The 21,639-nt window shown below is 31.5% G+C and overlaps 1 protein-coding gene and 1 pseudogene across 1 annotated transcript; one reads left to right on the forward strand and one right to left on the reverse strand.

The window, feature by feature from the left end:
* The first annotated feature begins 2,679 nt into the window (after positions 1 to 2,679).
* Positions 2,680 to 9,304, forward strand: LOC113868564 (serine/threonine-protein phosphatase 2A 65 kDa regulatory subunit A beta isoform-like). The gene is made up of 13 exons (XM_027504247.1): positions 2,680 to 3,020; positions 3,371 to 3,784; positions 4,840 to 5,086; positions 5,218 to 5,330; positions 5,694 to 5,773; positions 6,394 to 6,535; positions 6,618 to 6,698; positions 7,411 to 7,515; positions 7,704 to 7,886; positions 7,976 to 8,068; positions 8,578 to 8,717; positions 8,804 to 8,870; positions 9,004 to 9,304. The coding sequence occupies exons 2-13, from the start codon at positions 3,392 to 3,394 to the stop codon at positions 9,121 to 9,123; spliced, it is 1,764 nt and encodes a 587-aa protein (XP_027360048.1). The 5' UTR covers positions 2,680 to 3,020; positions 3,371 to 3,391; the 3' UTR covers positions 9,124 to 9,304.
* Positions 9,305 to 14,699: 5,395 nt separating this feature from the next.
* Positions 14,700 to 19,244, reverse strand: LOC113870353 (annotated as a pseudogene).
* Between the last annotated feature and the right edge of the window lie 2,395 nt (positions 19,245 to 21,639).

The following is a 21,639-nucleotide window of genomic DNA, read 5'->3' on the forward strand; positions in this document are numbered from 1 at the left end:
CAAAGTACATTAATTTTCAATAAAATAACAAAAACTCATTTTATTACATAAATTAATCCCAAATATATATATATATTAGTAAATTGCTCTTTAAATACTATCCTTTAACTTAGTTGTAAATTTTATTATCTTTTGATTTCATAATAAATGTATTTGAATAATAGTTATAATTTGATTTTTATGTTTCATTAGTAATGTATTTTTATTTTATTAATGTTAATAATATTAGTATAAAAACATTATTATAGTTTTTATAGATACATATTTGCTAACATACTAAAAATTGTTTACTACATATGAGATGAAATTATCTAAATTTTACATTTTCAATAGATGTTGATTTATTTTATTAGATGAAATAATAAAATATACAATGAAACAATAAAAAAAGTAATAACTTCTTAGTGGTAGAAACATATATATCAAAGCACCAGATTGAATTGACGTCTTTGATTATAAAACGGAAAAATCGATCTATTGTGTAGTTCTTTGTTTCGAAGTAGCCGAGAACTGGTGAAAAATTGGCTAAATCAGTATTATATCAATAAAACTAGTGATTCATTGATTTGAACCATGTTTTTTAATTTAATTTTGTTAACCTTCATCTTAAAATTAAGTTTTACTAACACTATTTTTTACCTAAATAAAGACCTGCATCAAATTACAAAGGCCACATGTATAAACAAGGCAGCAAAGCATCGTATGAATTTCCCGTTCTTAGCTTTTACATCAAATTTGGGTTACGTCTAATGACTTACCATTTATTTGATATATAGCGGCACAATTATGTTTTAGCTGTTGAATATGTATTTAGATTAATTGTTAAAATTAGCATTGCCTTGTAATATCTATTTAGATTAATTGTTAATTTGTCCTTAAAAATCAGAATATGTACCGTATAAAACTGAGTTCGCGCAGACGAGAACATGAAGATTGAAAACTGCATATACAATGTCGTTGCAGAGAATTGTCAACCTAACAGCAAACTTAAGTCGCCTCAGTAATAGCGTGTTTGTCAAGGATTTTTTCACAAACTTCTTGTTTTGTCTTAGTTTCTGAACTATGATTGTTCACCCTCTGAAATACATGTGTTGCAATTATTTTCTCCTTGAGTTTGCAACGATAATTTCTACATGAACCACTTCTGCGATCATTTTCACCTAAGTTCATTACATGCCAAATAAATTTTAAAACAAATTTGATAGCCTAGCCATCATTTTTATCGCTTTTTTATTCACGGTTAGCACTCCCTCACTGTTCACAACACCACACTCACATAACATGAACAACTCAGCATGACAATTTTTTTCTTTAAGAAATAACAATCAATATCAAATCATAGTTAAATAAAATGCTCCTTTCATCATGCAAAATAAATTTAGTATACGAAGGATATAGTACTTTCAAATTTTAATATTTGATAACAATATTAAATTCAAGTCAAATCAATCACTCATTTGAGATTTTTTAACTAAGATGGTCCATGAAGTAGATAAGCAACAATAGTAAAAGTTATGCTAGTAGCACAATTGTGACACTAACTAATGATGATAATGGTCATAATGATTTTGGTAGTAACCATATGAATTGATATTTACTACCTTTTCAAATTACAAGTCATATCCTTTTGAGACTCTTCCATTAAGTCCCCAGTTGCTATAAATTGCAAATAAAATTATAGAAATGAAATAACAAAACATTAGCAAATATAATTTGAAAATAAACTCAAAATATATCAAACATCACACGATGTAATTCAAAAATAAAGTCAATATACCAAATAATATTATAACATATTTTGCAAGTTTCCTCCAATTTTGGAAAAAGAAATGAACTCGAGCAAACAATTCAATTCTCCTGACTTATAGAAATAAATACTATTAGTCTATGATAAAATTAGATTACATTATTACACATCAAAGGATCTAACATATGTTTCAAGTTGTCATCAATTTTTATAAAAGAAAAAATGAACTCAAGTTTAAACTATGCTAATTTATAAAAATAAATATCATAAGATTATGACTAGAATGAGATTACACGGTTACAATAAAGGCCAACAATAGAATAAACTCAAACAAAAATGCTACGTTTTAGTAATCTACCATCAATTTATGTTAAAATTTTGACAATGTTGTACAATAATATTAACCTTCATTAAAATTAGTCAGTAGCAATACTGAAATATTTGAAAAGAAAGTAAATAAACATTTAAATATCTTAAGGTAGATGTACGTATATCAATATAATTATAATGATAACTACATGCATGTGAATGCATGGAAATCAATCAAATGAGTCAAAAAGGACTAATAATAATAATAATAATAATAATAATAATAATAATTTACTAATAGAGACTAAAATTGTTTTAAAAATTAATAGGACTAAAACAAAAAAAAGTGACTAAAATTTAAAAATTAAAAACATATTTAAACTATAAATTTATTATTAAGATTAAATAAGTATTAGGTTGTAGAATACTAAATTTTTTTTTCTCAATTTTAACTATTTAACAATGATAAAGAAAAAATAATATAAATTTTGTTAAATAGGAATTATTAACAACATATTCAAATAATTATCATGAAGATATTTAATGAAATCACCTCGAAAGAAATAAATTGTGTAAAAAAGAAATTTGTTTGTTTATATGAAACATTTTCCGGCAAATAAATTGTGTAAGAAAGAAAGAAGAAAAAGAAAAGAAAAAGTTGGTGCTAAGTGTACACGAGTTTAAAACTTGAGCAATTGAAAAGAGAATTTGAGTTTTGGGACCTTGAACTCCATTTGCCTGTTGTCCTTCTTGTTCATTCTATATAGCGTTAGGGTTTCCAGAGTTCCATTTTTTCTCCACACTCACTCAGCATTGGCATGTGTAGGACTCCTGAACCAAAATAACGCGTTTTTGAAACCGCAATTTGACGCTATCCAACGTTTTGAAAGAATTCGCAATTCCTTCCCAGTTTCGTTTTGGCGAATAGCTAATTTGAAAGATATCGATATTATCTTCCGACAGGGTACGCTGTTTTTGTTCCTCCGCCTCAGGATTTGAACTCTAGGGTTTTGTTGACAAGTTTTGACTTGTCAATTTAACAGCATTTTCATTTTTTTTTTTAATTTGGAGAAAATTTTGAAATGTGTTGGAAATAGCATGGTACCAAATATCTGAACTGAGAGTAAAGTAATTTTTGTGAAATTAATTTGATATTAATTTGATGCGAAGTTCGAGTTTTTCTTTCTTCTTTTCATTTTAGTTGAAAGATTTATGCATTTAAATTATGGTAGTTTGACAATCTAATAATATTTTCTAACAATTTGATTATATTTACTTAGCTTCTTACGATTTGATTTTAACTGATTCTGCCAGAAATCTTGGAAAGAAAAGAAAATGTCTATAGTTGATGAGCCGCTATATCCAATAGCAGTTCTTATTGATGAACTGAAAAATGATGACATCCAGCTGCGGTTGAACTCAATTCGAAAGCTATCAACAATTGCACGTGCTCTTGGGGAGGAGAGAACCCGTAGGGAATTAATACCGTTTTTAGGTGAGAATAATGATGATGATGATGAGGTGCTTCTTGCAATGGCAGAAGAGTTGGGGGTGTTTGTTCCTTTTGTTGGGGGAGTGGAACATGCACATGTGTTACTCCCACCTTTGGAGACGCTTTGCACCGTTGAGGAAACTTGTGTGAGGGATAAAGCTGTAGAATCACTTTGTAGAATTGGATCTCAGATGGGGGAGGGTGATTTGGTTGAGTATTTCATCCCTTTGGTGAAGGTCAGATTACATTGTTCCATTGATATAAATGCTTTTGTCATTACCACGTGTCAAACTCTGTTTTGAATGTCTGTAACTAGATTTTGATGCCTATTGGTGTTATGATTATTGCATTCATTTAATTTTCCTTGAATTTTAACTATTTAAAGTAATATAAAAAATCTGTTTCTTCTTGGGAAACAAAAATGTGGGTGACTAATGTATCTATGTTAGCTTGTGTTAGAATTAAAAAAGGGCAACCCAGTGCTACAAAGAGCACGGCGGGGTCAAGAGAAGGGTTGGACACTTGGACCTACCTATTATGTGCTATTGTAGGTAGCCTAGCATTTGCAAGAGGCCAATTCCATGAATGTGAATCTGTGGCCTCCTGCTCACAGGCAGCAAGTCTAATAATTTTGCCAAGGCTCCCCTTCAGCTTGTGCTGGAATATATAGAAATTATCTCAAACTTTGATATTATGTCATAGAATATTTGAGAGTATCTAGGATGATCTCTTAGGAGTTGTTATCATATTTCATTACATATCTTGATTTTCCTTATTTGATTTATTTTATTACGTGTAGGAGTTAGTTGTATTCTGCTAATATAAATGTGTGTTTAAATACACAGCTTAATTGTTTGTAAATAATGGCTCACGCCTTAAATTTAACAATAAAGCTTATTGGGATAAGTTGAAAACAACTTATTTTAATAAGAAGCTTATTGAAATAAGCTGATAAGAGCTTATGGGAAGCAATTTCCATAAGCTGTTTATAAGCTCTTCCAAATGGGCCCTAAATAGGGGTTAACGCTGTCCTTTGCATCCCAATATACATATGAGAATGTTGTTTATAATCGTCTATTTCAACAACTTGAGTAATGCCCTCATGTAGCTTATACACACTACTGCTTGGCCACAGTATCTTACACGTTGGCAGTACTAAATGGTTATATATATCTTAGAGCATGCATAGGCATCAGTATTGATGTGTTGTATGTAACCTGCTATGCTGGTAGTTTATGTCTGTTTTACTGGTTGAACATCCAGCCAAATACATACTTTGAATTTATTTCAGAGATTGGCAGCTGGTGAATGGTTCACTGCTCGAGTCTCTTCATGTGGATTACTTGATATTGCTTATCCAAGTGCACCGGAAATGTCAAAGACAGAATTGAGATCAATATACAGTCAATTGTGTCAAGATGACATGCCAATGGTTAGAAGATCTGCAGCATCTAATCTTGGGAAGTTTGCTGCAACTGTAGAATATGCTCATTTGAAGGCAGACATTATGTCAATTTTTGAGGATCTTACTAAGGATGGTAAGTGAATATATGTTTCTCAGTTTTTTATAGATGGAAAGGGCTTGTCAATCTCAATCATGATTCCAGAATATACTTTCTTTATGCAAGTTTCTTTTTTACAATGTAATTTAGTGTTTAATTTGGTTCAGATCAAGACTCTGTTAGATTGTTGGCTGTGGAGGGTTGTGCTGCACTTGGCAAGCTGTTAGAGCCACAAGATTGTGTTGCACATATACTACCAGTTATTGTTAACTTCTCGCAGGTGCATTTTTAGGAGTGGATAATACTGTTAGTTTAATTAATTTTTCTTCTTCATTATGCTCAAAACTATGTGATTTCTCTAGTGATGCCCAAATTTTCTGCCCTAAAATGTAAACATAACAGTTACCATTGAACATATTCTAATAATACATAACTGCTAATAACAATTATTATTACACAAAATCTGATGATAAATTACTGCTGCTACTAACAGTCATAACTGCCCCCAACTCTTGGTTTCCACAAAATCTTTTTATTTACTGAATAGCTATTCAGACCATGTGGAATGTTGTGTTCAGTTCACCAAACTAACTCCCTATTTTTATTTATTTATTGTTATTTGATTTGATTTGATCCTGAACAGGATAAGTCTTGGCGTGTGCGATACATGGTTGCAAATCAACTGTATGAGCTTTGTGAAGCTGTTGGTCCTGAGCCTACCAGGTATTATGTTTTGCTGAATATTAAATATGATGTGATAGGTGCCAAGAGAAAAAAAAATAGGAAACAGCGTATAAACGGGAAAGAAATAGAAAAATGAACATTGGAAATATTTTTATTTGTGGTAACCTGAGAATACAATTCTCCTACCAGAGCCAACAGTTCCTCTGAGATGACACTCAGTCTTCCCAAAATTAGTGCTCTCTTCCCCCACTACTACTCTCTATGCACCCAACTCTAATAATGCCTTCCTAATTAAATGAGCCATGTTATCAGATCCCCGTGACAGAAAAACATTTCTTTACTGCCCACACCTTCTAAAATATACTTTCCATATTTGTGGCTTACTAGGAACCAGGCCCAGTAGTTGATCCCCATCTGAACTCTTTACATCATTCAGCCCAATGTTTCTATCATGATGCATATCTTTCTATCATATAATATAGAATTATGAGCTGTGTTCACTAGTTGTGGGCAGTCATGCTAACAGTTTAAAGCTTCAAATGCCAAAACTTGTGATTCCTATATTGATTTCCTCTCACATTTACTAAGGTCAATTCATGTCTTGCCAAGTTATCTATTTGTTTCTAAATATTTTCTCTTATGATAATTATTTTGTAAAGAATGGAATTGGTCCCTGCCTATGTGCGGTTGCTTCGAGACAATGAAGCTGAAGTACGGATTGCAGCTGCTGGAAAAGTGACAAAGTTTTGCCGAATTTTAAATCCAGATCTTGCAATTCAGCATATTCTTCCCTGTGTGAAGGTGCCTCTTTTGTTTTGGCCTTGAAATTCAGTATTCTAAAATATATTTTTACATGTAAAACACTTTGCAACAACTTTTGCAGGAATTGTCAACAGATTCTTCGCAGCATGTGCGCTCTGCTCTGGCTTCAGTAATAATGGGAATGGCTCCAGTGTTAGGAAAGGTACATGTGTCCGATAGTATTCTTTGCAGTTATTGTGGTCTGAGCAAGAAGCATCATTCATTATTCATCTCATTCATGCTTAAATGTTGGGTTACCTTTAACTTACTCAAATTTTCTCAGTCTCTAGCTCTTGAAAAATGGAGTAGTTTTTTTTCCTTTTCCTGATGTCTAAACTGAGGCGTAGACATCATTCAGTGCTTTGGGTTTTACTGCATGTTTTGCATTGACATGTGTGTCACCTGATTGTGGTTCTTAGGACATTAGACACAAAAACAGCTAATGTACTTGATATGAACCCAGGAAGGTTTACCACCTATGAACGCATAGCCACTTGAATTATACTCACCCCAAGAAAGCTAAAATCAAGTTTGGTGATCCACTTGAACCCTTGAATACAAGAAACAAGAATCCAAAGTGTTGAAGATGCTACAATGTAGATCAAGCCATGATAAGTTGAAGAAATTCAATGAAGAACCCAGAGAAAATTCCTCACAATTTAGAATATTCCAAGAAAATTATTCTCATTCATTTGTTGATTTTGGCGTTTGACTTCTGGCTTTTGCTGGTGTTGGGACTTTTATGTTGCGTATACTGTGTTGTGAATGTGATACTTCTAATTCTGCAATTAATGCTGTGTCAGTGATGTTAAACCCTTTTTTTCTTTTTCAAATTTCCTAGAAACTACACCTATTCTTCCTTTTCTTAATTGCAGGATGCAACAATCGAGCAGCTTCTTCCTATTTTCCTCTCCCTTTTGAAGGATGAATTTCCTGATGTGCGGCTAAATATCATAAGCAAGCTTGATCAAGTGAATCAGGTTTATAGAGTTCTGGATTGGTTTTAATTTGAAATTTTCTTTATAAACTTTAGGCTTCCAGCTTTCCTTTTTCTTTTTCTCTGGTAATGCTGTGAGCTTATGGTCTTATGCCACCCTCTATTCAGATGCCAACAAACTGTAAAGAAACCAAACAGTTAGAAGATATGTTGATCAAATTTTTGTTGCAGGTTATTGGAATCGATTTGTTATCTCAATCTTTGTTACCAGCCATTGTTGAACTTGCGGAGGATAGGCATTGGAGGGTTCGGCTTGCAATAATAGAGTATATACCTTTATTGGCAAGTCAATTGGGCGTTGGGTTTTTTGATGACAAGCTTGGTGCTCTTTGTATGCAGTGGTTACAGGACAAGGTTTGTGGACTCCACTTACTAGTTTGAGTGTACAGTGCAGAGCCACTTTTCTACACGGCTATTGTTAACCTCGTTATTGTCTTTTGTAGGTTCATTCAATTCGTGAGGCAGCTGCTAACAACTTGAAGCGCCTAGCTGAAGAATTTGGTCCTGAGTGGGCCATGCAGCACATAATACCACAGGTTCACGTGTTGGCTTAGAATATTATTTTAGTATAATCCAGCAATATGTTTATGTGAATGTGTTTGTATGGGTGTTTATTTTCTACTTGAAGCTCCTGTGCCTGTTTTTCTTTATAATCTGATTTGGATGCATTTCATTGATTACAATGTGATGAAATTTTAGAAATTACATAAATCATAGTCAATGAACAAAGAACAGTTTTAGAAAATTTGTGGATGAAGAAAGAACCTTGTGCTGGATCTGTATATAATGTAGCTTTTGCGAAGTAAAATTACTGATAAACTGATGGATCTTAAGATTTCGTTCGTGCTGGAGTGTCATTTCTTCGTTTTTTTTCCTATTATTCACTTGGAGAATTATATCAAAGTAACCAATTCTTTGATGTGACAAATAGGGATGGCCACAGGTTGGCTTGGAATATGTAATATGTGCTTTTGATCTATACTATTACTTTTTTAGCTGATCTACCAAATGTAACTTAAGTAGCAATTTGACATGTATGAAACAGGTTTTGGAGATGATTAGCAATCCACACTACTTGTATCGAATGACCATTCTTCATGCTATCTCTCTGCTTGCACCTGTGATGGGCTCTGAAATCACTTGTTCAAAATTATTGCCTGTTGTTATTACTGCATCCAAAGACAGGTATTTTAACTTTTTAAAGTGTGGTTATGCCATAGGGTAACTTTCAACATTATCTTTCTAACCGCTGCCTGTTTGCTCCCCTTTAGAGTGCCCAACATTAAGTTCAATGTGGCAAAGGTCTTAGAGTCAGTCTTCCCCATAGTGGATCAATCTGTAAGATCTAACATCTGATACTTATATTTTTGTATGATAAACATTACTTGCGTTTTGTCTTCTCATACACTCTGTTTGTTTGCTTTTTTCTTTTTATTCCCATTCCTGTTCTGTGAATTTTATTTCCATTTAGGTTGTGGAAAAGACCATCCGTCCATGTCTGGTTGAGCTCAGCGAGGATCCTGATGTTGATGTAAGATTTTTTTCCAATCAAGCACTTCAGGCAATAGATCATGTCATGATGTCTAGCTAGCAGCAGTTTTTAACACGCATTAGATTGAAGGCTTTTGTAGAGATGCTAATATATCCACCTTTCAGAATACTTTATGTGCTTCTAAGCGGTAGTTAAATGGTTTTGTGAGTGACTTCTTAATCATTAACGATTGATGTGATTTTGTTCCCATGTATACTAGTTTCTGGAAATAATGTTGATTGTATTTGCTAGGCCTTTTTTGTTCCTTGTCCTCGTAGGTAGCGAATGGCTTGTCTTTGTGACTGCTAAAGAAACGAATTTCATACATTTAAGTACTCAATTTAGGTTAAGTGGGATAATACATGGCCTGTATAAAGATTTACATTGGTTCATTATGTATTTTTGCAAAGAGCAGTAATGGCTCGTTGTCCTTAACCCCAATTGAGCATTCTAAAACCATATAAACTAAAACGAAAAATCTTAGGAAAACTATTTTATCTTTCATTGATCAACCCAAAATAGCTCTCTTGCCGTCTTTTTATGCTGCTAGCGATATAGACCCTACTTGAATCAAAGGGAATGATGATTAGATAAAGAACAGATTCATCGACCTATGGTACCTATGCGCTGTAGTACTATTGCTGCGTTTACTTTCATTTGCTCAATTCTTATTAAATTTGGAGTTGCTTACGACTGAATCTAATAGTTTGGCACCAGAAATAGTAAATTTAACACATCAACAAATTCACAAATAAAGTTCAAAATTTGGCATACATGAGATGAAATGACATACTGTATATCACACGGTCAACTGAACATGGGTTGTTCTGGATTAAATTAATAATCTTTCATTTATACGCAGAGTCATGATCAAATCATGCCAAATGTCATACTTGGTAAAATGAAAGGTCTAATAGCTTTTTTTTCTTTTTTCATTCGCTTGTAATTTTCAAAATATATTATACATTAAAATAATTTTTTTTATAAAGTATCAAATAGTTTTTATAAGACATAAAATTTTGTAGACATAGTGTACTTACTAAGCTCTTAAACTAATAGTTGGATTAATGAAATTTGATATTTATTAAAAAAAATGCCTAAATTAAATGACTGGAAGAATGTAAATAAATGGCCCTCGTTTTTATATAATTTAAATGTATATCATATTGAATTTGATAAATAAGATATTAAATAATTTTAATTTAATCTAAACACACACTAGCATTAACACACAGATAGATATATACTAACTGTAAGTTAATATTATTATTTATTCATTTCGGTACAAATTAGCTGGGGTTGCGACAGCTAGGGAAACTGAGCGGTATCCAAAGACCAATAAGAATGAATCGAATAAATTGACCAAAAACCCAGAAAATGGTTTTCCAATTCCACCAGAATCTTCTGCCAACATCTGTCTGTGCTAGCATCTGTCTTCCGTCCCCTCTTTAAGGGTTTTTATATTTACTTTTTTACATGTTCATTTTTATTTTATTTTTTTCATCACTTTATTTATTATATTTTTACTAATTCCATACCCTAATGGGTGATTCTGGACGTAAACTTGTATTGATCTTTTCTTTATTAAATTGATTTTTTAACAAGTACTCAAAAACATCATAAAAATTAATAAATAATACATTTTATAAAAAATAATATTTAATATTATTGATTTATTAAATTCTCTTTTTTCTGGTACTTTATATGTTGATAGTTTAAATCAATGTTATTATATTTTATAATATTTTTCATTTATATGTTGTTACTTGTTAATAATATTAAAAGTTGTTCCAACCAAGTTGTAGAAGTATTTGATTGGATAAACTAGATTTGTTGAACAAAAAAAATGATCAACTAGATTAGATTCGTTGATGAATATATTTGGCTATTTGCGTATTCAACAGGATTATATATATATATATATATATATATATATATATAATGTTAGTAATAATTTTTTATCAATTTTTTTAATTGTTTTAATTAATTTCTAGTAAATATCATTAAACAACAATAAATTTATATCATTTAATATATTTCATATCAGTTTCATTTATAATGAAAAAATAAAATCTTATTAATCAGTATCTTAGAAGTATTAATTAAAAAATTAGAAATGAAAAGTTAATTAAAAAACACAGTAAAAATATATTAAAAATCATGATAAATATGTATTTGATAACATCTTTTAATACATTTTTTTTCCATTATTTAATCAATACCTTTAAGGCATTGATTTTTTTTTCCTAAAATTATACCATTAACATTTATTGTAAATATGTTCTCATTCATGTTTAAATCAAAATGAATAGCAAATCCTCCTGAACTTGAAACTTTTAGGCCTTCATCTGTAGACAACATCAGATAGGCAAATTGAAAATTGTCCTTGTCATCCCTGTACTATTAACATAGACATATAAGGAATATTGGTTTATATTTAATAATAGTTTTAAGAACAAAATTATAGTTAAAAAATACTTCAGCCAAACAAGTATTATTTAAAAATACGCTTAAATATGACAAAGACACTTTTAAACAAATTTATCGGAAATAGAACATGCAAACGCAATTACACATCCTTTTTAGCTCCCCATCTATTATTATACAAGAAAATGTTAATATTGCTGAAAAGTTTTCATCTTGCCTACTTCAATTATTGAGGTGGAGTTTAATGCTTGTTGGATAACTTCAGTTAATATCAAATAGTTTTTAAAATAAAATCTAACAACTGTTTACAGCATAATTGATGCGCACGATATCTGCTAATTGACTTAGTTAATTGAACCGACCATAAATTAAAATATAATAACACTGTCATTTAATTATAAATCATCATATAATTTAAAATCATTAAATTTTATAATAATTATTTTAAAATACATATAATATAGTTTTTTAGTTAGTTAATACTAGTACATAAATTTTTACAATGACAACATAGCAAAACTAGACTCATGTCTTTCTACTTTAGTAATTAATAAACAATTAAATGGAGGGTTCATACGAGAATCAATCCAAAAAAAGCATAAGTTTGACCTTCTTATTGTTAGTTATGGTAGATGCATGAGTGGTGATGCACGACCAATTTGATACTCTTAATTGATGTTTAGCCACTCCGCAAAGCAAACTAAGTCAATGTTACGAAACAATAACGTAGACACGAATATTTTATGGGTAACCTGAACTGTAAGTATCTTTGATGTTGATATTAGACAATAAATAATCAGCATTATGTCATTAGAAAGTAACCGCCAAATCCCTTCTAATACATTAAACAAAATAACATCCTAAAATTTAAATGGCTCAAGGCACCATACACTTGTTCACGTACGAAAAATAGCATATTCTTCCAATTTGGACACTATTTGAAATCAAATTTACACTCGCAGTCCATCTTTCTTGGACCCAAAACATTGTCCACAAACAAAGGACTCCTTTTTATTTTTTTTATGTTTGTGTGATTCCTTCATCTATATATATATGGACCTTAATATCCATTTCTCTTTATTCTTACAAACACAAGCCTGGAGTTGAAGTTTTTCTGATTAATCATTATGGAGGCACAATTTGATGATGACACTTTTTATGCTGAAATTAGGAGGCAGATTTTGCTATTGACATCTGAAGATAATGAAGATTTAATAGAAACAAAACGTTTCAACCATGCTAGTGTTGGTGATGGTGGTTCAACGGGGTTACTTTGTAACAATAGTACATCACAGCCTGCAAGTCACTTTTGTTCCTGGGAAACACACAGCCCAGATTCTACTCCTGTTTGGCTTGTGAACTTGTGGAAGAGTGGAAAAGGGACTGGTGTGTTCATTCCCCAAGTTGTTACAAGCAGAAGATACCAGAGACCAGGTATAGATTCCTTCTCCATTTCAAGGAATAAATTTTTGGCCCAATTGTTCAGCTGTTTTTTAATTTTATTTCTTAATTAAAATTAGAGTTTCATATCAATAGAAAGTGTATACTTAATGATGTTGCAAATTACAAAAGCAAAACTATAAAACAGGATGAGATTGGAGTATATATCATTTGTTTTGAATACAAAACTAACTGAAGAACTGGAATGCTAACAACATAATATCTGTACTCATCTTTTAACACACTTTTTATTATTAGTTAAAATTTATTAAAAATATAAAAAAGAAACATTAATTTAAGTTAAGAGTGAGAAAACATAAAATTACATTAATTTTTTTGTTTTTACTAAATTTTAGCCATTATGTTGAAAAAGAGTTTGTTAAATATTACTAACATTTCTCAATGAAAGAATAGATAAGTTTCGTTCATAAATGTACCTTATGATATTTTGCAGGAACAACGAATAGCAGAAAACAGATATATAGACCAGTGGCGAATAAGCATTGAAGAAACTTTGCTTTCAACATTTGTTTTTATGTCATTCAGCTAATATGAATAATTCAGAGCTTAACTTTTAAGTGCCAAGCAGCTGTAAAATATTCATTTTTAAGACATATTTACCCAATTTCCCAGACATATATTTGTACAGAATTTTTAATGAAATCTGCCTACTGTGTACAGAAATTTGTGAAAATTGTTTACTGCGTCTTTCTTTGCCATTAGCATTATTTAGATGACAAATATGAGACAGACAGTTATATAAATCGAACATACGATCTCATTAACTGCAATAGTGAGCTTAAACATTTAATAGTAAAAAAATTATTTTTTATTATATTTTGTATCTTCAACATAATAAATATTTTTTAATAAGAATTTATTACTATTGGAAACTCCCTAGAAATTAGAAGTTAACAAAACAAATTGACTATATCGTTCCAACCAAATTCTGTAATCAAATTGTCTTCCTTTTACATTAAAAAGCCTTAATTCAAACACGTTGCAAAAATTCAATTAAATCATGCACCGTTATTTAGTAAGAACTTAATTAACGTCTTATAAAAGTCTTGACCTGAGTTTTGAAAAATACTGTGATTTAATTTTTAAATATTACCGTAAGAGCAACATTTTAGTTCCTGAAATTTTAGTACTTTTAGTCTAGTTTTTAACTATATAAAATGTCATTCAAGTATCCCTAGCTCCTGAACCATACATTAGTTTTTAAAAAGGACAAAAGTAAATATTGTTTTGCAAAGTTAAAAACTAATAAAAGTTTATAAATTCAGGAATTAAAATATCAGACACAAAATTTCAGGATTGATGTGGGAGTTTTGCTCCAAAGTAGATGGAAGGAGTGGTTTGATCTATCAATAAAAGTGTTGGTTTTATGGTTTTTACAAGGTCAAGCTTTGAATGCTACGGTGTCTGATTGTTAGTGAAAGGGTGAGAGGTTGATATTGACATGCATTCACGCCCATGAATTTCTACTTAGATGTAACACTTTACCCAATAATAAACACATAAATATGGTAACAATATACATAATATCCCAACAGCTAAAAACTTGTACAGATCAAATTTCATGCCATCAATCTATGATCAAAGGAAAATTAGATTAGAAGCTACCGGTTTCTTCGCAGTATAGTCGATTATTTTCTACGCTCTACATTTGAAGGTCGCAGCAACTCATCACTGAGTTCCTATTAGAACAGAAATAGGCAATTAGTTTGGAGCCAACATAGGACATTCCACAGTAGGATGCACTAGAGCTAGCTCATAGATATTAATGTCTAAGTCTCCTCTCTAGGGCGCCCTAACCATAATGAACTAAGGACTCTTAGTCTTGAAATGTAATCATTTCTGACAAGGAGGGCGCGAGCAGTTTGACGCGTCGTCAGAATTCTTTGTAACTGTTGCAGTGTTTCTTGCTTCAAGACATCAGCCTAAGAACACAAGACATACTCAGAACACTATGCATTTAAACTTCCAATGGTGTGCATTGTAGTGGTGAATATTTTATAAATAGAAGGATTAAGTGTATTATAAGAAAGTAAAGAATCGATCCTCTCATGTTGAATTTTTATATCTTTCCCTTCATAAGCATTAAATAAGTGGGACCATATTAAATCTTGAGAATAATAATGAAAAGATAGATAGATACAATTTCCACATGACATTCGTATTGAAATCCAAGATGAGAGAATCAATTCCCAAAGAAAGTATGGACTGGACTTGCAAATACATTTAACATCTTAAAAGCAAACATAATTAAAAAGAAATCACTACTTTCTTCATTTAGAAAGTAAAAAGATTATAGAGGGAACGTTTCATAGGAGGATTTAGAAATTCTAATTAAATTTAGTTCCCAGTGTGATTGCATCTTTACCTGATGAAGGAAACTCTCCAGATCAGCAAGCTTGCCCATTGCAATTGCCATTTGGCCCATGTAATCAGCAACATTTCCACTACCAGTGGGTCCTAAGGAAGTGGAGGAAAGTGTCTCTAAAAGAGATTGATGCAATTGTTCCATGCCTTGAGTTAAAGCATCCTCAGCTTGATGGGAAGACTGTTGCAGATTATAAATGCCCATCAACTGCTGCTCTGTTAATGGCTCAAGATGGTTCTTAATTATCTGAATTCCAAAAGACATGAAAATGAGAATCAACCGGAAAAAAAATATTACTTGCAAATGATATGCTGAGTTGGTCCAACACCTTTAGAAGTTCCGACGAACGGAATCCACCAAGCCACATGAAACATCTTTCCACAGGTGTCTTCCACATCCCATTAATAATGTGAAATATATCAGCCTTTGCTCCTATGCTCTTCAGCCTAAATAATTCATTATAATGTCCCATGACACCATCTACAAGAAGATGTAGTTCATTATCACTCATTTGAGAATTTACAGCTGATCTTAGATCATTGAGCAGACGTTGATGCTCATCAACCCAGTGGGCATAGTCTATGTCAAATGCCAATGCACCTGAAGATTCAATAAATATCATCAGTCACAGTCCCACCAATGGTGAATTAAATTTCTATTGATTTCGCTTTAATAATCACACACTAAGCATGAAATCCTAGTTTAATAAATGAAAGCAATCATCGTTAATTTGGCACTCTAACAAGTCAGAAACAAGTATTTCTATCCCAACCACTCCATAGCCATGTTATCAAACTACATATTATCTACAAATGAATACAAGACCATTATGTAAGCAGTAACAAAACCAAGAACTTAGCCAGACATCCAATCTGAAAAAAATACTTATAATTGGTATGTGAGATAAGTAAAATGATTTGTATCATCATCATCATCCCTATAGTTCATCCTCATTACACGGACCATTATGTAAGAAATCTACGAAATTGAGAATGACATTTTTTGAGCAGTGATGCTTACAAGTGAATTATAATATATACACAGATTACACTCCATATATCTAATACAATTTGAGAACTGAACTGATTTCCCTTACTACCACTGTATGTTGAAAAAACTATAAACACAAGGCTGTTGATATTTGAAGCTGTCATAAAGTTACACACATGAACTTTACCTAGTTCACACAAATTTCTATCGAAGCTGCAAATACATTATTTCTATGATTGCAATGGATTGTATTAACTATATACACATATATTGAGATTGCATTAACTATATACACATATATTGAGATAAGTAATATAAGCATCATTTTCTACCATCACAGGAAATAATGCTCAAGAAATGCCTTTCTATGTACCATTGCCAACAGCCAAATGACCTTGATCCCCTGGAGTTGCAATCAATATACCCTGCATTGAAATAGGAACCCATGAAGATAACATAGTCAAACTATCCGCAAATATCAACCACAAATCTTTAACTTCTTACACCTGCTGACGTGCTCGTTGAAGCTCTTGCTCTAACTGCACAAGCTTGACTCGGCTGTTCTCCAACTGCTGTACGTATGCCTATTGTAAACCGAAACCCATAAAAGAATTAGATATGCTCCACTTAAAACCAAGACTTTGCAGCTCCTAAAATAAGGGTAATATATCAACAGCACATAAAGGAAACAGCAGTTAACTAGCACACAACAGAATGTGCCAAGCGTCATGAATATATATATATATATATATAAATTTTAATGTATACTCAAGGGCACATGTTAAAAAGTTAAAAATATTTTTTTATTGAAAATGAAATGTTTATTATCCCAAAGTCAAAAAAGCATTCAATACATACATTTTATGATAATAGAAAATATTTAATAGTGTATTTAATACTCTCATCTATCCTTTCTATAAGAGAAAAATAATAAATTCATCAAGACCAATAAAAATTAGTTATGTCATAAATTTATAGTGTAATTGAAAAATACTCATAGTAATAAATGGTAAAAATGGTAAGCTATACATGAAATGAATGAATATATTCATGTATACGAGTGATGGCAGATTGTCTTGAACTCTTGATAATACAAATATCAAGATAAATAATAATGTAGAAAGAACTTGGCAAATAATGGTTTAAAAAAAAGGTCTTAATTTCTTATATTTTGGACAAAAAAACGGCAGTAATTGTTTCTTATAGCATTGGTTGAAGAACTGGAAGTAGAAATTTTTTATAAGAAATTTAGTTAAATTGCATTGCAAATCATGAGAAAGTATATTTATTATACTTTTGAGAAAAAAATCAGTTTTCCCCTTTGAAGCAATTACCTTTTTCCTTAACCGACTCTTCCTTGCAGCCTCCCGATTCTGAGCCAGCCTGCGAAGAGTCTAAGAAAAAGGGCATCCAAGTAAATAAAGCATCAGAAATGGAACACAATCAATGGCTAAGAGCTGTACCAAGTTGCAGCCAAAAACAAAACCTTATGATCTTCAGCTTTGGTCTTTGTCTGATCCTTGGAGTGCACAACCATACATGCCCCATTCTTAACTCTATTGCACTAAAACGAGGATAAAGAACACTATAAGAGATCCTCAAGATTCACTCATTCACCCAAAACATACATCTGCTGCACTAAACATTGGAAAGATACTTCTAATGCCCATTTTGTTTTCACATTCAAGGCCAGCTCAAACTCACATTTTACACTTAAATAAACCGGCCAACCCAAAATCCAATTAAAGAAAAACGTGGATAGATCAAATAGAAAACCCAAAATTCATTAGAGTCTAAATTAGAAGTTCAAACAATGTCTTAGCATGCTCAAGCCGGGCGGTGCAATTTTGGCACCTTGTAGGTAGAAAAGTAAAAATAAAAAGGTGATTGAGAAAAGAGACACCCACTTGGGTTTTAGCATCAGTGTCAATATCTGTGGAAGTATCATCAGTCTGTTGGCTATTATCCGCCATCCCTGAATCAGCCCAATTCTCAACATCACCATTCCCCAAAGGCAAGTTGGCCATTGCTACTCCCTTGTGGTATATCAGTTGTTGCCCTGTATCTCCCCCACTCGAACCAATCTCTGCACACCCAACATTCTATACAAACACACAATTTCCAACCCAAAATTTCAATCACAATAGGCTCTTACAAAACAAAACTCATCGACCATCTACCTACAAGAAAATCAGACAATACAAAGAAAGAGGAAGAAAGTAAAAACCGTGTTCAACGATGTCCCATACTGCATGTTACTCCCACCACCAACATTGCCTGGCTTTACACTAAAGATAGAATCTGTAAAAAAGTTCAAAATTGAAATTCTATATCATAACACATACATATATGTACAAGAGGTTGAACTTGAGTCAGTGCATCTTTGGTTTCACGTTTAAACGGTCATAAGTCCATATTTACTTCACCAGTAGTAATCATAGCTTTTTCGTGTCAGCGTATTTTCTAAAATAAAGTACACACTTGCTATTAACTATATTAACGCATAATCAATATTTTTTAAAATAAATTTACAGTTAATACATGATTGAAAATAATAACTTTTTCTTTATCTCAAAAATAACATGAAACAAAACACACTAATCACTCATTTTGGCTATATGGTGCAGTTAATGAGTGAGAGTGTGTTACTTGAGCTAAAATCAACATCATCTTGTTGTGGGAAAACAGCAGAGGAATGGTGAAGGTCCCCAAGATGAGAGAAACGCGTTTGGTTTCGGTTGGTGTCGTCTACCCTGTTTGAAAACAGAGATGCTGTGTTTTAACACGAGAGATTTCTGATACCAAAACAACATAACACAACTAATGAACAAAGGGTGACAATACGCTAAAGCTACGAAATATACCGCAGCAAAAAGGAAGAGTGGCAATAGAGTTGGGAACTAGCTTGTGCTCTCTTGAAGCCTTGCATATTTTTCATCTAACTAAAGCACACATTAACCACTAGAAATAATGAAAAAGCATGATGATGCTGATGAGTGTGTTGTGTTCAGATAGAAGAAGCAGATGATGGGAACAGAGCAGTGGGAGAAGCGAGGAAATCTTGATGTATCTTTTAGAAGTGGATGGCGTAGTTCTTGATTCACCAACTTATAAATATATTTTTATTAAAACTATTAATTTTGCTTAAAGTTATATAATTTTTTAACGTAATAATATAATCTTTTATATAAAAGAGTTATTTTTACTGGATATATTTCACACACATACATTTCTCAAATCATTAAAATTTTCTTTTATATATTAATTAATCTTTAGAAAAAGAGTTTACAATTGAATTTAGACCTACCTTCCTTCAAATTGGTGATCCTAAGAAGGATGTTAATTAATATTATTGCAATCTGAGTGGGATTTAATATTTGCAGCAGTAGGCAGAGCAGTTGCACACTGATGAATGACCATCTCAATCTCTTCCCCATTAGACATCTGTGTAATCCAAAGTCCTAAATGCTTCCTACCCACATCACATTCTGTTGTTTTCCATGTAACAAAGCTTTGGATTTTTCTTAAGAAAGTGGCATTATAATTTATAAATGTTAAAGGAATATTAGTTAAAGGTAGCAATAGCAAACCCATTGATTGGTATTTTTGGTGGCAAAAGAGAATAACGGTGAACAGCGTTTGTATGACTTCGTACTGAAAAATGGGCAGATTCCAATTGCTAAGACACCTTATATCCCTTACTTTACTTTACTACTACAACACTGTTCCCTATCTCCATTTTTCGTTTTTTCTCTTCTCAAAGTACACCTTCTGAGATTAGACCATCCACATTAATCGTTTTGTTTAATTCATACTTATCCAGAGTCAATCTATTGGATTCGCTTATTATTTTATTATTTAAGATAACTGAATTTATTAATATTTAAACTTAAAATAATTATAATTTAAGATAAAATATTACTTATTAATTAATTCGCGTATTTAATAATAAAAAATAATTTTAATTCTTAAATTTAAGTTTAAATAATTAACAATAAAAATATTTTAGTATAAATATTATTTTACTTAAAAAGTTGAAATATTCATTTTGTCTTATATTATCTGTCACTTGAGTATTTTTATTTCTCTTAAATTATTTATTATTTTAAAATATTAAAAATATTTATTATTTTTAATAATATTCTTATTCATCAATAATATTTTTTATCAACTAAAAATTTAAAAAATATTAAAATTATTCATTACCCAATTATTATAACAAATTTTAATAAGAATATTTAGTAAAATTATATTATTTCTTACTATACATAAGATGCAATGCTGGTACTAAATAATAATTCATAAAAAAAAAAAAGGGGATTTACATTGATAATTTTGATCGGGAAGAAAAATTGGAACATGTGTGTATATGGCACGAGCCACAGCCCAAGGCAGAGAGAAAGAGCTAAGACATGATTGATCCTCTTGATGCCCTGTAAGCTCATCCTTCATAGCTGTGAGCTCTGAGATGTTCTGTGATCTGTGATCTGTGATGTGAAAGGTTTTGACAGAGATTGAGATAGTGAGATACCGTTTCTCTCTCTCTCTCTCTAAAATTCGTATCACCAAAATGGGTTATTGCTTTTTGGAAAGAGTGTATGTAGATGGGATGGCGATGAGATTGAGGACAAATAATGCCAAAGAAAAAGCACAAATTCCTGTGTCTTACAATTACTATCATTTCAACCATGCTTTTTTATTTATATCCTATATTAGTTTTTTAATATTTTTTAACCTGCGTCTTTTAAATATATTGAAATTATGAAAATAAATGTTTTTATTTTTTACTGCAAACATATCTCTGCTTTGATTATGTCTTGTCACTCACATTAGTCTAAAGAGATAAAAGAAGCTAACATCTTATTTAATTTGATATATTAATATTCATAAATACTATAATTATTTACTTTATTATTATTTTGAACATTGAATACATAATGCTTGCTTTCCAAAATGTAATGTCTAAAATATGAACGGAGAGGTAGGCAGAGAGTGAATTAATGCGAAATGCTTTGCTTGAAAGGAACCTCTTGCCTTTGGCTCGGGTTAGGATACATGGCAGAAGTGTGCAGTGTGTATTTTGGGCTGCTCTTTCAATTACAGCAGGCTGTGTCAGAAGCACTGTATCTGTGTTTTTCACTAATGTTAGCTAAGCCTCTGTAGGGGATGCCCAAATTGGAATGCATTATGACGCATTTCACATCACATTCATATACTTGATGGCGTGTCAGCGGCGCTCTTTTGAGACTTAGACCATTGTATTGCTCTCTGTCCTCTTTTTGTTTTCAGCCTTATCTTATATTTCAATATCTTAAATTGATATAATTTATAGT

The sequence above is a fragment of the Abrus precatorius genome, unplaced genomic scaffold (genome assembly GCF_003935025.1).
Source record: "Abrus precatorius isolate BTA unplaced genomic scaffold, Abrus_2018 Scaffold6, whole genome shotgun sequence".
Taxonomy (NCBI): Eukaryota; Viridiplantae; Streptophyta; class Magnoliopsida; order Fabales; family Fabaceae; genus Abrus; species Abrus precatorius.